General features: G+C 35.8%; 1 protein-coding gene across 2 annotated transcripts in view; it reads left to right on the forward strand.

The window, feature by feature from the left end:
• Positions 1-17,426, forward strand: part of LOC121369299 (wnt inhibitory factor 1-like) — an 82,025-nt gene that overhangs the window by 3,402 nt on the left and 61,197 nt on the right. For both annotated transcript variants that reach the window (XM_041494267.1, XM_041494268.1), the window contains exon 2: positions 13,736-13,872. In XM_041494267.1, the coding sequence (XP_041350201.1) occupies positions 13,736-13,872 (137 nt within the window). The remainder of the gene's footprint in view (positions 1-13,735; positions 13,873-17,426) is intronic.

The raw sequence follows: 17,426 nt of genomic DNA on the forward strand, positions 1-17,426 counted from the left end.
CTGACACGGTATCCGGATACGTTGCCCCGCTCTGACGGAACGTGTAATTGGCGAGCGCTGGCCACGCGACGTTCCACATGTGTCGTGAATTACTCGCCGAGTCGAAACGAAAACATCAAACTGACTCGGGGCCGTCCGCACATTGTAGCGTACAGGTGTCCATGGCGGGAACTGACGGCCACTTGTCATAACTAGTCTATCAATGACCCAGCTTTCAGGGCTGCCTGGCAGGAAACTGCTGGGGAGGCACAAATGAGAGCCTGCAGGTCAAATGAATGGAGGTATTGGACTTTGTTAAACTGTGGGCCCACTGGGCTATTTCTCGTTCTAGCTATTGCACCACGACTGGTATATCAAAGACCATGGTATATGCTGTCCTGTCAGTGGGATGGTGCATACAGAAGATTCCTTGCTACTAATTTTTTAAAATGTAGCGGGTTTCTTCTCTAAAACTATATGTCAAAATTACCAAATGAATGACATCCAATAGCCGTAGATTAATAAATTGATGTGCTCTAGTGGCGTCGTTAAACAAAACAAACAAATTTTAACTTTGTTTTAAACTGTAATGAGATTTGATGATTGTGATATGAACACAACTGTGTTATTTAATGACATATTTGAAGCGGCTGGATTTCAATTTTAATATTTTATAAAACATGTTTAGATATGTTTCCAGCTATGACATTCGATTCTCTTGTGCAGGTGATGAACTGTAACACATCAGTAGCGTATCCGCCGGATCATATCTCGTCTTGTCCATTGCTTTACAGCTAACTTATCAAGCTGTAACCCCCTACCCCCCCCCCCCCCCCACACACACACACACATACACACAGCGCTCTTACTTTGAGACAGTATAAAATTCGTTTTACTGTTTAGTTTTACAGTTTTTTGTCAGGGCATTGTTAATCATTTACGTCTGATGTTGCTGTGCTTTGACGTCACACCCAACCATACCAAAAGCTTCAATTCATTATAATTATTACAGAGATCACTTCAAACAAAACCCTTGATTGAATCATTCGTAGCCACGATTAACACATTTTTTTAATTCATAAAACAACACTGATACGCGAAAACAAATTGATGTCTATAATGCATGACATTGGAATTTAAAATAAAAACTAATTACTAATTGTTGTGACATTTTTATAAACATATTTATTTATAACTCAAACCATCGGACCACACTGGAGATGGTTTTAGTTACCTGTAGTCACTTTTAGAATATATTACATGTATGTTGAAAAACTATAGTCACTTTTAGAATATATTACATGTATGTTGAAAAACTATAGTCACTTTTATAATATATATTATTACATGGGTTTTATTTGACAACGTATAGCTACTTTTATAATATATTATATGTATCTTGAAAAAAAGTGTAGTCGCATTGTAGAAAGTATTACATGCATCTTGAAAATGTATTGAAACTATTGTACTTCTGGCAAAATGCAATTCGCGAACTAATGTTTTGTAGTCAGTCTGAATAAACATGTCCATGGAACTAGTTTAGCTATTGGCAGATGAGTGTGATATTTGACTTGTGTATTTGTCTTGCTCTAGTGTTAAGTAATATTTTATACACAAATCAATAATACACCTATCGTAGCACTATCGATTTTGAAAAAAGTACAATTCTGGCAGTGGCGTAGGAAGGTGCCAAAAAGTGTGGGGGGGGGGGGGGGAGGTCACACTTTTATACTTACACACATTTACACTATTATAAAGCAAATATAAAGCAAAATATCTGAAAAGTGGGGGCACATGCCCCCCTTGCCCCCACCCCCGCTTCCTACGCCAGTGCATCGGCTTCTTCTACATTAACTTAGTGAAATAAAATATTGTTTGTGTAACAAACTGGGAAAGGCTATATCTGGTTTTATAGTTCAGACTGTACACACATAAAGACTGACACAGTTATGACTTATAAACATTTACCGAGAATAGACCGAGCATGTTTGTAGTGGCAGTAAACGTGGACTGAGTACCAGTCCCACGGCGAGGGAGTCCTTCACTTACTTCAGCTATCTCTGAATGCCAGGCCGTAAATTCCACGCGGACGATTCACAAATCTCACCATAAAACCAAACATACAATTCACAAATATTTCCATTCAATAGTCCGTATTTTAGGAGAGTATCTCCTTTTTTTCTATCACTCTCTTTTTCAACAAAGCATGGCGAATACTTCGTTTATTTCCCCACTTTAAATTCCATTAGTGAGTACTCGAGATGTGGATTTTTTCTTCTTTTTCAACGTGCAGTAATTGAAAAATCTATGGTATAATTAGTAGCTGACTTTTAACACTTGCGTGTAGAAAATTCATTCACATTTGATGGCGTTTGGCTTGTGGATTTTTCTATTGATCTATATTTAAATTTGACTTTAACTTCTTCTTTTTTCAATATGAGGCATTATTTTAACGAGAAGAACTTTAACTCGGTGCTATAGTGTCTGTGTTTTTTAAATGTATTTGATTGCAGGATTGATTCTCTTTTCTTAATAATATTTCCCGTTCCAAACAGGTCTGTATAAATAGTATATCATATGCACCATCCTTTTCATGAGGATGTACATTTAAATATTGGGCCGAATTTACGAAGTGTTTAAGCATTATAGATGTATGTCGTTTCACGCGTGTAAGACATAAACAGGTGTTTAAGCATTATAGATGTATGTCGTTTCACGCGTGTAAGACATAAACAGGCGTGGTAAATTCGGCCTATTATGTTTGGCTGATAATCTGAAATAATAGTAATAAGTAATTCCTATATAACTCAGGGGCGAGACGTAGCCCAGTGGTAAAGTGCTCGCTTGATGCGCGTTCGGTTTATGATGGATCCTCGTCGGTGGCCCAAATGGGCTATTTCTTGTTCCAGCCAGTGCTCCACAACTGGTGTAACAAAGGCCGTGGTATGTGTTATCCTGTCTGTGGGATAGTGCATATGAAAGATTTCTTGCTGTTAATCAAAAAGAGTAGCCCGTGAAGTGGCGACAGCGGGTTTCCTCTCTCTATATCTGTGTGGTCCTTAACCATATGTCTGACGCCATATAACCGTCAATAAACTGTGTTGAGTGCGTCGTTGAATAAAACATTTCCTTCCTTCCTCTATACCTGTGAAATTTAAAGATAGAAATTTCTTAAAAACCTAATAATTTAATTTGTTTAGTTTGTTTTAAATCAACTATCATAAAGGACACATGTTTAAAAAAGTTCAGTTTTGTTATGGCAACGTTTTCTATTAGTTAGTAAGTCTTAGATAAGTATTTTATTATATATTTAGTCTGTCATTAATTTTGTGCTCCAAATTTGACTGTTTCAAATAACTAGTAATTTTATTGAATGCACTTTATATTTATGTATATATTGTAAGATAATGATTTCAGGGCCCCAACCCTGACATTATCAATATATAAATATCTGGGGCAATAAATATATTTTTTAGATATGAATAATCGCAAAACCAGGATCACGTTTCTTTTTCTAAAATAAGGATAAAAGATACTAAATAAAGTATTTTGATCATTGCATGATGTTCAACACCAATTTTTCGTACGATATGTTGCGAAATGGTGACCAGCTCTATTGGTGTATTTACTGGGAGGGGTAGTGATGTTTGGCTATATGTATACTACACGTGTGATTAATGGAAGGTGCGGGTTTGTGCGGGTTTGTGATGTTATAACGGGTACTAATGTGTGTTTAAGAGGATTGGCGGGTATATATATATATATATATATATATATATATATATATATATATATATATATATATATATATATATATAATGAATCATCATATAATGACTGTTCTTCAAACTACACGTACTCCCACCGGTCTCGGCGGAGTAATGGTTTATAGCTGGTAGTACCTGTACTGAGTTCGCACCCCAGTATCGGCTCTCACCAAGAACGAGTTTAACGACTGAATGGGTTGTTATACTTTAGATCTATTGCATTAGATCAGTTGCGAATTTTGAATGGAATATTTTATCCGCCGACATGCTCAAAATACAATACAGTATTAGACAATGTTATATAAAACCAGGTTGCGAATTCCAGATTTTGGATTTAGGATTCCAGCGGAATTCTAAAAAAAGCCAAAAACTGTTCACATAGATTTAAAATTTATTTATTTATTTTCATAATAAGTTAGCAATGTGCTTTATAATATGAGAAAATTACCCCAGTAGTCAAGTGGTTAAGCTATCGATTTGGTACATTTCAATGGTGGGATGGGGGGGGGGGGGGGGGGGGAGTACAGCTAGTACTTATTTAAATAATGCCTTATTTAGACCAGTAGAACTAATTTTAATCAGATTGCTAACAACACTGCGTAGTGTCCAATGTCCAGGTAACATAAATATTGACCAATCACACTTCGCCTTTTATAACGTTATTTGGGAGCATACAAATTCTAAAAATATCGGGCGAGTCTATGTTAGTGGCAGCAGTACAGCGAACCATACCAATACGTACGGGATGGGTTATCAGTCTTCAATTTTACATTACAAATTATTTATTTATTTATTAAAAAACCCCCAACTAAATCAGTCTTCAGTTTTACATTACAAATTATTTATTTTATAAAATAAAACATGTTTTAAGGCAATCTCAATTCACACGAAACATGTATACCCTCAGGATAATTCGGAATGTTTTCAAATTATTTTCAAATCACTGGCATGATTCTGCAAGTAAGGTTTTGATTGGTGGACATGAGCTGCAACTGGCTGCTGTTAGATCCACATGTAATAATGGAGCTAATTTTAATTAGATTGTACACCGACGTATTTCTCACCAGCCACCAACCATTACCCTTCTTCCTATAATGGACCTGTCTGTAGACAACCTAGATTGATGAATTGTGCTCGAACTTCGTTGGATACAAACACAAAGATGAACTCATCGACTTGGTTGCATTCTTGTCTGCATAACAGAATATTATTCATCTGTTTTATTTGCAAATTTCAACCGCTGTGTGTATTTCGACAGTTCGTCACATCGTACTGCATGACCTTTCCCCGAGGTGTCAGTGTGACAATGAAATACAATTAGACTTCCCCAATTTTCCGCTAAATGCCACTGATGGCAGTTTAATAGTTTTGCTGCTAATGTTATAAACGAGTTACGAGGGACAGCGAATAAAATACGTTTACGTGCATTTAACTATACTCTTACATCATACCGTGCATTGCTAAAAGTCTGGTTGTGTAACACACTATTATTTTAAAGATGCAGTCTTTATTATTTAATCATTTACAATAGATCAGTCACATTAATGTTTTTACTGTAACACACTATTTTTCGATATATTTTGGTCTTAAATGTTAAGTTACGTTGCAAAAATGTAATATTATTCGTGTTTCCATTTTGTGTGTCTTGTATGTTGTTATGAAAGCAGCTGACGAGAACTATTGCTACGGGTGACACGCGAGTTTGTTAAAACAGTAGTTGTATTTGTATTTGTTTTAATAAATGATGTTAAGCGATATTATAACTTTAAAACATGAAGTAAATTTGGAAGAGTTATTATGAACATTTATTTCGTGCACACAGTAACATTATTGATTTTTAATCAATATCGGACTTCACTGTAATAAAATATTACTTTCTAAGAGATGACTTTTTAATTTTAATTTTCTTACATAAATTAAAAAAGAATAATTTTTTTAAATCGGATATCAATTTTACAGTAGTAACAAAATGCATTATTCTGATGTGGAACATTCCAACGAAAACATGACGGTTTAGGATTGCCATGTTAATGTGTTTTTATAAATTGCAATTTAAAAGCACAATAGAAGGATATATACTAATATGTATCAATGGAATATATCACTCGATTATCGTTCTCTCGTCTCATCGACTCTTAAAACATCGCTTATCGTCGCTCCAATATTTTCTTCCTTTAAAGAATGCGCAGAGATAAATACTATTCCAAATTCTTTCAGTTCAATTCAATTATTTTATACTAGTAACATCGTTTTAAAGAACCACATGCACCCCTTCAAGATAGTATTTGATCTGTTACTAATATCATAACGAATAAATAATTCAGATCGTAGAAACTCAGCTTCAAAATTATTGTAAGCACAGTTTATAAGGTTTGTACCCGTCATAAGTTTGTTCGTTTTGTTTTTAACGAAACCACCAGAGCACGTTCAACTTTAGATTGGGTCTGTGTGATGGGGTTCAGCCAGCCATTTTTTACTAAACCTTTTGCAAAAATTTTTGACTGGTTCCCGAACTTGTAATTCGGTTTACTATGAAGCGTAAAAACCAGTCTAGTGAGCGCATATCACCAAATGGCTGGCTAAACTTACCCCGGGTTTAAATAACATTTTATTTAGTTAATGGTGGGTATACAAAACCGCAACGTGGTTCCACCCACCACATCCCACCCTCCGTGTAATCAAATCTTGGACAGACCTAACATGCCCTAAGTATGACGTCTTTCGTCTTCATATACGTGAATAACTAATAAATGTAATAACCTCGTGTAATAAATGTGTTATTAAACTCCACACCGCGTATTAACATCTCAGCAGGATATATCGGTGAAATACTGGGATGCGCATTAGACCCACACACACTTAATAACACCGAGTGAATTTAATGAAAGGCTTCTTGTGATATTTTAGCGTAAAGTGCAATCACTACTTGCATGTTTATGATAAACAGAATTTAAAAATTTCCTTCAGTAATTTAATACGCAGCTTTCACGGCAGAAGTTCAGCCCATATAAAATTGTTTAACTTGCTCAATAAATATCCGATATGATAACCACTCTTGTAAATTTATGTGTGTGTGTATGTTTACCTTAGTACATCACCCCAGACTATCTACACTGTAGATATTAATAAAACGACTGGAATATGTATTTATAAATGATTTATTGCTAAAACATTAGATATCTCATTTCAAAATAACGAGAACACGGTTTGTTTTAGAATGTTGCAGAGTTTACTTCTTTTAATATTTATTTGTTCACAATGTTGCAGTGTTGACTTTATTTATTGATTTATTATTTATGTATTTATTTATTGGTTTATTGGTTTATTTATTTATTTATTGGTTTATTGGTTTATTATTTATTTATTTATTTATTTATTGGTTTATTATTTATTTATTTATTTATTTATTTTATTATTCCTGTTTCAGTTTATTTTTTATATTAAAACTGTTTCTGAACTGCTCCCGTAATCAAATCTATTTATCAAACAATCACGTGACGAGTCTGATCATTATTTTGAGTGTTTTACATCATTTTATTTTAAGCGTAGGCTACATACTTGGTTCAGTGCTTTCGTGGTTTCGACACAGGAAGATATCTGTTTTTCACACGTTAACTGTGACATTAAAATACACGTGTGGTACTTTTTGTCGAACATTATTTCATGTTATTGTGTGAATGTTGTCGTTAATTTCTGGGACAGTCCTTAGTTAAAAGCTGTAGACCAAATTTTCGACAACCAGTTTTTTTCTTAAAGGCAGATGTTTAAGCATTGTAAATAATATTTATTATGTGCAGTTACATGAATGTAAGACAAAAACAGGCTTTGTAAATTCGTTCTAGAGAAGATGATGTTAAAAAGAGTGCATTTTATAACTCTTTATTAAAAAAAACAAAAACAAAAAAACAAACAAACCCAAGTCTCTCAAATTATGTGATTATTTTTACGACGCGTGTCCTGTGAACTAAATGAGAATTGGAGTAAGTTTTAAACTTTGTTGTGGAGACTGTGTTTTGCACAGGCATATGGTGAAAGTGTTTCTCGTCTTATCGCTATAGAGAAGTTTACACGCTCCCCACATTCCTCGAGTGCACGCGAGCCGCAAAAGACAAGAATCGAGAAGTTTATTGTACAAGCACGGGTCACGTGTTTGACGGTTCAGCGCGCCGTTACGCTCAATTTGCGCTGATTTAATTTCTTATCTGTGTACTAATGTTCAGAAGACGTGATTGAAACCTGACGCTGCCGTCAGAAAGGTGCCTAGTTTTTGTTGTGGATATTATCATCATCGTCGCAAATACCCACGATCATCACTTACCTTTAGGAAAAGAACGTAAGCCGAAGGTACAAAGCCATTTTTTACTTACACACAAAACAAACTTGGTCCACAATTATCATATTTCTTTTAACAAGCAAGCACTCTACCACTGAACTATTATCTTCGCCAATGTATTCTGACAGATATTTATTACGAAGAAGTCAAAGCGTAACAAATAAGATTTTGGTGATAAAGCCAAAACCACATGGAACCAGATTCGTTTACATATAACGAAATAATGTATCTATATTTTTAATTATCATGCAACCATGCTTCCTGTGACCTGATAACCCTACATGATAATTCGAAGTGTTATGTCACTGCCTGATAACACCTTCGTTGCTAACATGATAACCTTGGAGTTGCTAGGTGTTATTAGGTCACTAGAAAATGAGTTGCGCGCATGACGGATGTTTGCTCAATTTTCAGGTTGGTCGTTTCCCCATTTCTCAAACATCTATTTACAGCAATAATTGTTGAACCGCATAAATAAATATAGCATTTACTCTTCCCGTAACATCAAATTACCTCTTATTTTTCAATTCTCCATTATTCGCTTCCATTCGAAAAAGGCAACGTTTTGAATTAAATTTTTGAAACAAAAACCCAGTAGCTTCCTTCAAAGAATGTTTACATTGTGACAGCGTCTGACGTCACAGTGGCTGTCAGCCAGTGATGTACTGTAGATCTTCTGGTCACACATAAACGTTTATTTTCAGACAAAAAAGGTAAAAAAATTGTAATGTTGTGACACAACAGACTTTGAAATATAATCAAAGTATTTTATTTAAAATTTGGAAACACAAAACATTTTGGCTGGCTATGCCATTCCCAAGATGCTTTCGGGCACCTTCTAATATCCGACTTCCGGTAGTATGTTCTACACGATAATACTAATAGTTTCTATACCACTTTTGTCTGAAACATATTACAAACATATAACTTAAAAGGGGTTGCATGGTAAAAAAAAAAAGAAGGTTACTACGTTTGCTGAAGCTCGCCTGTTACACCGTTATCTAAACCTCGCCAAATAACCACGATATCAAAACGTAGTAGCTTGATATTCTATATTTATTATTTATTATGAACAAACTGTATGGGTCAGCTGGTTTGAAACTATATATATTCTATTAAATAAATCAAGTCATTTAAAAATAAACTTGCAAAAGCAACGGTTTCCAGTGATGGTAATTATAAAAAAGATGAAACGTGGATGAAAGAGACAATTTGTGTCAAATATTCAAATATGGACTATATTTATCTTAAATGTGTTCAACATTCAAGAATAATCAGACATTATTTATGTAAAATAGGTGTCCAACATTCACCATTCTAAGAATAATCAGACATTATTTTTGCAAAATAGGTGTCCAACATTCACCATTCTAAGAATAATCAGACATTATTTTTGCAAAATAGGTGTCCAACATTCACCATTCTAAGAATAATCAGACATTATTTATGTAAAATAGGTGTCCAACATTCACCATTCTAAGAATAACCAGACATTATTTATGTAAAATAGGTGTCCAACATTCACCATTCGAAGAATAATCAGACTATTTATATAAAATTAGATGTTCTATTAAAATTCAAACTTTATTTCAATATGTAAATTAGGTGTCCAACATTCACTGTTCGAAGAATAATCAGACTTTATAAAAATATATTCAACAGACTCAGAAGACATAAACATAAAACGTGTACAGTTATACCCACCTCGCTCCATTTTTAGAACCACCCTTATCGAGATATCATGACAATGTGTTGGCTAAACACATTGGTAATTTCATGTTGCTAGAAAAACCCAAGTAGGATGAAGTTTTATTCAACATAAACAAAATCTCTGAAACAAAACAAGATCTACTTGAACTGTGGTAATCAAGCACATTATTTTGGGGGACATTGTGACGTAAGGGACGTCTGGACCTTGTTTTACAACAATGTATCCATGGTTTGATAACACTGATATGGATACAAAATAAATATAATTCTGTATTGGTGGCAGAATTTAACTGTTTTTAAAATAGAAGCAAAAAGGAAAGAAAATAACGGATGATGAGAACAGCTTGACAGAAATACAGACAGAAGGACTAAGAGACACACGGATGCAGGTCCCACGCGGCGAACGTGGTTACATACAAAACACACCTACAACAGAACAAACACGACTGGAAACGTAAAGTCAGAAAAAAATCCAAAATGGCTGCGGAAGAAAGCCACCTGACGTAAAGAACGGTTCTGCCCAATGTCAAGTGGTAACACCGACTTTGTTTTGAAAACAAAGAACTTTCTTGTTATGAATGGATTGCTTTTACCGATTATTGCCAGTTTCTGCAATTTGTTTCCCTCTTCAAAGATGTCGGGTTACAGGCCACGGTGTCCTGGACCTCAGTTTCCCGCCATTGTTAGCGGTCTGCCTCACAAAACTGTCTGCGGCTTGTGTATGCGAGAGTCAAGACATTTACAGACAAGGTTAAAGATAGGTTCACCACTAGAGCACATTGGTTTGTTAATCATCGGCAACTGGATGTCAAACATTTAGTAATTGTTGTCACGTAGTCTTAGAGAAAACTCGCGACATGTTCCATTATTAGCATGGATCTTTTATATGTATTTCCCCTCACAGACAGGACAGCACATGCCACTAGTATATACTAGTCTTAGGCCATTAGTTGGGTACCGGCCTCGGCGGTGTAGTGGTTAAGCCTACAGTCTGGCTGTGAGGTACCGGGTTCGCATCCTAGTATCGGCTCCAATCCAGAGTGAATTTAATGGCTTTACAGCTCCCAAACAAGCCATTATATTAACTAACCACTAACTCACCTCCCTGGATAGAGGACAGACAGCACTGACAGACAAAATGCCGACATCTCAGAGAGACCAACAGACAAACAGATTGAAACTTTAAAAAAAAACCCCAGCAGGGTCGGTTGGCCCTTGATTAACTGTATAAAACAGAGTCAAACGTAACTGAGTTAAGGGGAGGCATATTTTGTTAAGTCTAAAACTATTTTTTTGTCAAATGTTTTATCAGTGGATTATTAGAACCATACACTTTTAATGGCACATCATATGTGCCCCAAACATAATATATATCTGGTGAGCTGATATTTAAAAAAATGAATTTACACGAATGACTAAACGGATAAAACAACACTTTAATTATGACAAACACTTTTACATATTTCACCAATGACATACATTGAAGCTTATGTGTTAAATGTTTTAGTTGAAATTTGTGGTAAGGTGTCGTCTAGTGCAAAGTCAATTTTAGCCCACGGTTTATCGTTATAGTTTTCATTTTCCTCCTATTTCTGTGTTCTATTAACATGTGCTACTTCTATTATATACTTTGTTGTGATGTTTACGTATCTTAAGGAATGAAGGAATGAAGGAATCATTATATGAATTAATGAATTGATGGATGCTTGAATGCATGGATGGATATATGCCTGATGAGGGAATGTTTAAGATCTAACATTTTACGTAGAACGATATTGGATGAACTCCAATATTCAATAATATCCATATGTATAATTAAGGACTTGTTCTTTTCATGATGCCTATTTTACCGGAACAATTTACGTTTGCTGTTTTTATTTATTTATTTATGGGTTCTTTTTGTTTGTTTGTTTTGTTTTTACAACATTGATATCAAACTATCCACTCCATCTTGTGCTTCCTAAATAGATCTGACATACGCCAACACCTTGTCCACCAGGGCTGGACTGGTGCTTATAAAACATTTACAGTGCAGACCCAAGTCTCCAGACTCTAACTACGAGGTATCTGTATAGTCGAGGCTTTATTATAACCTTGAGTCTAGACGACACTTTTATAAAATCGGTGCCAATTGGTAAATAAAACTTTAAAGTCCGGTCTTAAGACCCGAGCAAAGACTCCAGACTTTAACCGTACGCTATGAGTAAAGGCTAGACATTATTAAAGTCTTTAGTACAGACCATGGCGTTTTATAGGCACGCAGTCAGGTGGCCCGTCTTCATGAACAGTTATTACTAATACCTGATTGCTTGTTTAGTTTTGGCAAATTGAGACGTGGTAACAATCACATATATGGCGTGTACTAATGAAAACTAGAGCGGCAATAACTAAGATAGGATCATTTATACTATTCTGCCCTTTTGACAGTTCTATGGTAGACATATACAAACATTTTTATTACAATAAACCATCAACATTTGAAAATGTACCTGGCCATTGATAATACAAAACTGATGATTAGACTATAGTACTTTTCTGATTAACGCAACCAGAAATAGAACAGATGACGCGTGAGTGCGAGTGCGAATAATTTTTACATGCTCATATACCACTAGAGTTTCGAGCATGTCCGTACCGGGGCCTGTCTCTGGATAGCCAGGGGCTTGTCTCGGGACAGAAAAAAATTAAGCGGACAATTTTGAAATTTACATCCAAAAATTAAATAGTGGGCCTTTAAAATATTTATGCGCATCTCTAATATAATTAATAAAGAAAATTCTACTCATTAAATTTGGTCGCTAGATTAGATCGGGTGGTCAAAAAGAAATTAGATAAGATCGGTGGCCTGACTCGGGATGGAGGGGGGAGGGGGGTAGAGTTAAAAATGGGCAGAATTTTGAAAATAGCAATTAGTAAAAAAGTTAATAGAATTAAAAAAAAGAAAAAAGTTACAAGCCAAAAATAAAAAGAATTGACTGCTCGGTCGAATATTTATATAATTTGGAGCATTTTAGAAGGACAGTCCAAAAATAAATAAGAGAAAGAAGAGAGGATCGGACTATTTAATAATATTTAAAAAAAGAAGTAATTTTGACATAAACTTTTAAACGAAGGTCTAAAAGTTTAAAGTCCGATCTATATGTCCACGTGAGTGGCCTCGTTAAGGCCGTTAGGGTGCACAGCTTGTAGGGACGAGATGGGTTGCATTCCGTCAAGAAAACCCCTAGATTGACAGTCAATAGACGTTGAAGGTGTAGTGCTGTGCTGAAATACAGATCTTGAAAAGCCGGATCCGTCTGAACAAGAATCAGACTAGGGTATAGTCCAGTCGTCATGGGTTGGTATAGTGGTGCGGACGGGCCCGACTCCGGAGGATACGAGATGGCATCATAATAAAACAAAGTAAAGTCTAGAAAAGAGTAGTAGGGGCCGGCCCCGCTTCCTATTTCTTCTTAGAGTGACACACACACACACACACACACACACACACACACACACACACACACACACACACATATCAAGATGTATACACATACACATGAACACTCACAACACTCACAACACACACACACACACACACACACACACACACGCACAGACATATATATATATATATATATATATATATATATATATATATATACATACACATGTGAAATTGTGTCTATCTGTATGTTTATGTTATGCCTACAAACTATACTTTTGGTAAATAAATGTATAGTAATACTTGTACTGAGAACATTGGTATTTTAGACACAATCAAAGAATTACACACCTACTTATATTCCTATATTTCTCTGTAGTTGTTGTTACAGTGTATTGTATCTTGTAACACAAAAAACATGCACTCTTTATTAACATATTTCTTGTGTGCCATCATATAAATGCATTTACAATTTTCTTATTGTTTTAATGTTTCTTTTAACATGATTAATTGTATTTCTAGGTTACCCCATGCAGATACCAATAATTGCAGACGGCATTGTTATTCCATATTTAAAAGAACCCGGATTATCTGATTCTATCGTTATTCTACCGGAAGTGGATACAGTTAACCTAACGTGGATGGCTGGAGAAGAACAGGTAAGTAAGACACCTTTATAAACCCCAAATCATGACAAACACCACATACCTTTCTCTACCCCACACACCTTTCTAAACCTCACACACCTTTCTAAACCCCAACCCCTGATAATCACCACACACCTTTCTAAACCCCAGACACCTTATAAACACCACAGACGTTTTTAAAGCCATACACCTTTCTAAACTACAACTATCTTTCTAAACCACATTCACCTTTCTAAACCACATTCACCTTTCTAAACCCCAATCCCTCGTAAACCAAACGCATTTTCTAATCCCTACACCCCGATAAACCCAACCCATCTTTCTAAACCCAGCATCCCTGATAAACACCGTACCCAGATGAGCCCCCCCCCCCCCCCACGTATAAACCTCAAACCCCTGATAAACCCCACCCCCAGAAAAAGCCCCTACACGCCTGGTAAATCCATCTCCTATAGTACTGTGTACTAGTATACAGCTACAGTAATTACATGTACGGAATGAAACTGTCCACCGATGTTACAACAATCACGAGTCAACATTGCCTTGATTTTGTGAAATGACTTTTAGTTCTTTCTAGTTATTTTGTGAAATGTCTTTTATTCCTTTTTAGTTATTTTGTGAAGTCTTTTAGTTCTGTTTAGTTATTTTGTGAAATGTCTTTTAGTCATTCTTAAAAAGTATATCTAGTCATTGGTAAAATGTGTTTTAGATATAATTTTGCTGATATGCCTTTAGTCATTTGGTGAAATGCGTTTTACTCATTTGTTGTAATGACCTTTAGTCCTGTGGTGATTTATCTTCTTTTAGTGACTTACTGAACTATTTGTTCAGTGATTTCACCGACTGTCAGACTGCGAGATAACCCACAACACAGTTTTTGTTTTACAGTTATTGCCTCTGAATGTTTCTATGTTCCACTCAGTCACCACTCGTCATGCAGGTGTTGAGTTTGAACTCGCCAACGAGTTGTCGGTGATTCACACTGTTGTTTTATTTCATACATAAACATGTCATATTAATATAGGTCACCACCGTGCACTGCTCGCACCGTGCGTGTACAAAACTTAACAAATACCACATGTTTAGCAACCAGTTCGGGCTCTTTATTTGGTACCATTATAATAACACACACCATTAAAACTGCGTAACTGTCTTGTTTGTATAACTTTTTATTAACCAAAAGGTTTATGACCATTTAATTACTACGTCGGTGACTTTGATTTCCGGTTTGATATAGGAATATGTCCTGCAAGAGTTTGGCTCTCCTATAATTGTGCAACAGAATAGCGTACAGTTGATCTCATGATAAATGTTTTGAATTTCTGTTGTCTTTATTGGGGAAAAAAATGAGTTCGATATTAATCCATCTTCTGTTAGTCATGGCTGTGGACATTCACAAGAATTCAGGTCCAGTCCCCAACATTTCTATCGTTCATATTAATGTTAGTAGCTTCTATCCAAAAATCGACTAAGTCAAAAGTGAAATGAATACTTTTCATATAATAGCAATTACCGGAACTATTTATATTAACATATGTCCGACGACTGTATGTTGATCAAAGGAAACAAAGAACCTTATCGGAAAGATCGCCCAGTGAACACCTGGGGTGGTTAGCAATTTAGCAATGATATCTAAACAGAACTGAAATGAACACATGTGATATTGACCTTCAAGTTGAAGCTATTTGGGTAGAACTAACTAACTGTAACTTACTACTCGGAATTTCATTTTATTTTACAAACATCCATCCACTTTAGGACTAAAAGAATTCTTTTCTGACTTCAATGGGTTCCATTTTTCATAACGAACTGACCAATAGCATTGTGTCTAAAGTAACATATATTATCTCAAATGCAGCAAAACGCTTAAAGGTACAGCACAAAATTTACTGGACTGGTTTATACACTATTTAACAGAAGGAACACAAGGTTACTACTCATTGGCTCTGCCCTAGGACCCTTGTTATTTTAAATATATATTAATACTATTGTCCATGAAATACGTTCTAATATACGATTATTGCCGGTGATAAATCTCTGTAAATTACGGTAGAAAATCTAAACTCAAACATGACACGTACAAATAACTGGGCAAAATCATGGCTCGTCAAATTTAATTCCTTGAAAATTGAAACTATTTCATTTACCAGAAATATACATTTTATAAAACCTAACTTGTACTTAGAACATGTTACCGTGTTAAGATGGTCATCACAGACATTTAGGATTCACTTTTTAAAACTGGCGAATGACATTTTTACATCCAGAAAATTATAGAAAAGAAACCAGCAAAATATTAATTTGCACCGTTCGCTAAAGTATTGTCTGCCAACAAAGTCGCTAGAATTGTTTTATTGGTTATATTCTCCCAACCTTTGAGTATAATATAATATGATATAATTTGGTATAACTGTGCTCAGTGTGTATCTGAACAGTTAGAAAATATCCAGCTTGATGCTTTACGCACCATGTTTGGGTCTGGTTGTGAGATATCTCACCGATCTCACTAATTGAGAGGACGAGTAGACACAAACTGTGTATGATGTACAGACTAGGCTCTTCTAGATAAATATCAATCCAATTACTTCCAACTATTGGCCAAAATAAACAGACATTCCTTGCGGAATACAGAACAATTTCAATCTTATAATTGTCATTCAAAATTGTATTCTACTAAAAGTAATGTCTCTGTTTAAACCACAAGTTTACAATCTCAACGTTTCGTCAACTAAATGTTGGCATCGTCAGGAGAATCCTTTCCCTGTCCAGTATTAACATTTTTGAACAATTTACCAATAAATATTAAAAATTCAACATCTTTAAGTTGTTTCAAGAATAAACTGAAATCATGAGACTTGGTTGTATCGGCATACTGTTATAAGGGCAAAAGAAATCTAATCTGCATACTTCGATTAGGAATAAGTGATCTAAATGGGCCACCCATTAACATGCACCATCGAATCAAATCTACATTGTGCATTTGGTCATTATGTTTAAGATTCGGAACGGAACGTGTTCTGTTACCCCTCTCCTCTACTTGGCCAGGTTAAATCATAAGCATGTCAACACCTCTCTCTCTCTCTCTCTCTCTCTCTCTCTCTCTCTCTCTCTCTCTCTCTCTCTCTCTCTCTCTCCTCTCCCTCTCCACCCTCTATCTCTATCTGTCCATCCCTACTTCCCTCTGTCTGTTGCCCCATCTCTGTCTCTTTCTGTCTCTCTCTCTCCATCCCTACTTCCCTCTTTCTGTCCCCCCTCTCTCTCTCTCTTTCTCTCTCTTCCTCCATCTCTCTCTCTCTCTTCCTCCATCTCTCTCTCTCTCTCTCTCTCTCTCTCTCTCTCTCTCTCCTCTCTCTCTCTCTCTCTCTCTCTCTCTCTCTCTCTCTCTCTCTCTCTCTCGGGTGTAATTGCCTATCAGATATATTTCACCCAGTGGATGCAAATACCCAGCGCCGACCCTGGACACAGGGTCTCGGTCCGTTTGAAGTCTGAAGAATTACAACCCTCTTGACCGAGTCTGGGACCCGCCCGTGCAGTGCGGGCTGTAACAGGGCGGGCTGTAACAGGGC

The sequence above is a fragment of the Gigantopelta aegis genome, chromosome 3, assembly GCF_016097555.1.
Source record: "Gigantopelta aegis isolate Gae_Host chromosome 3, Gae_host_genome, whole genome shotgun sequence".
NCBI classification, from domain to species: Eukaryota; Metazoa; Mollusca; class Gastropoda; order Neomphalida; family Peltospiridae; genus Gigantopelta; species Gigantopelta aegis.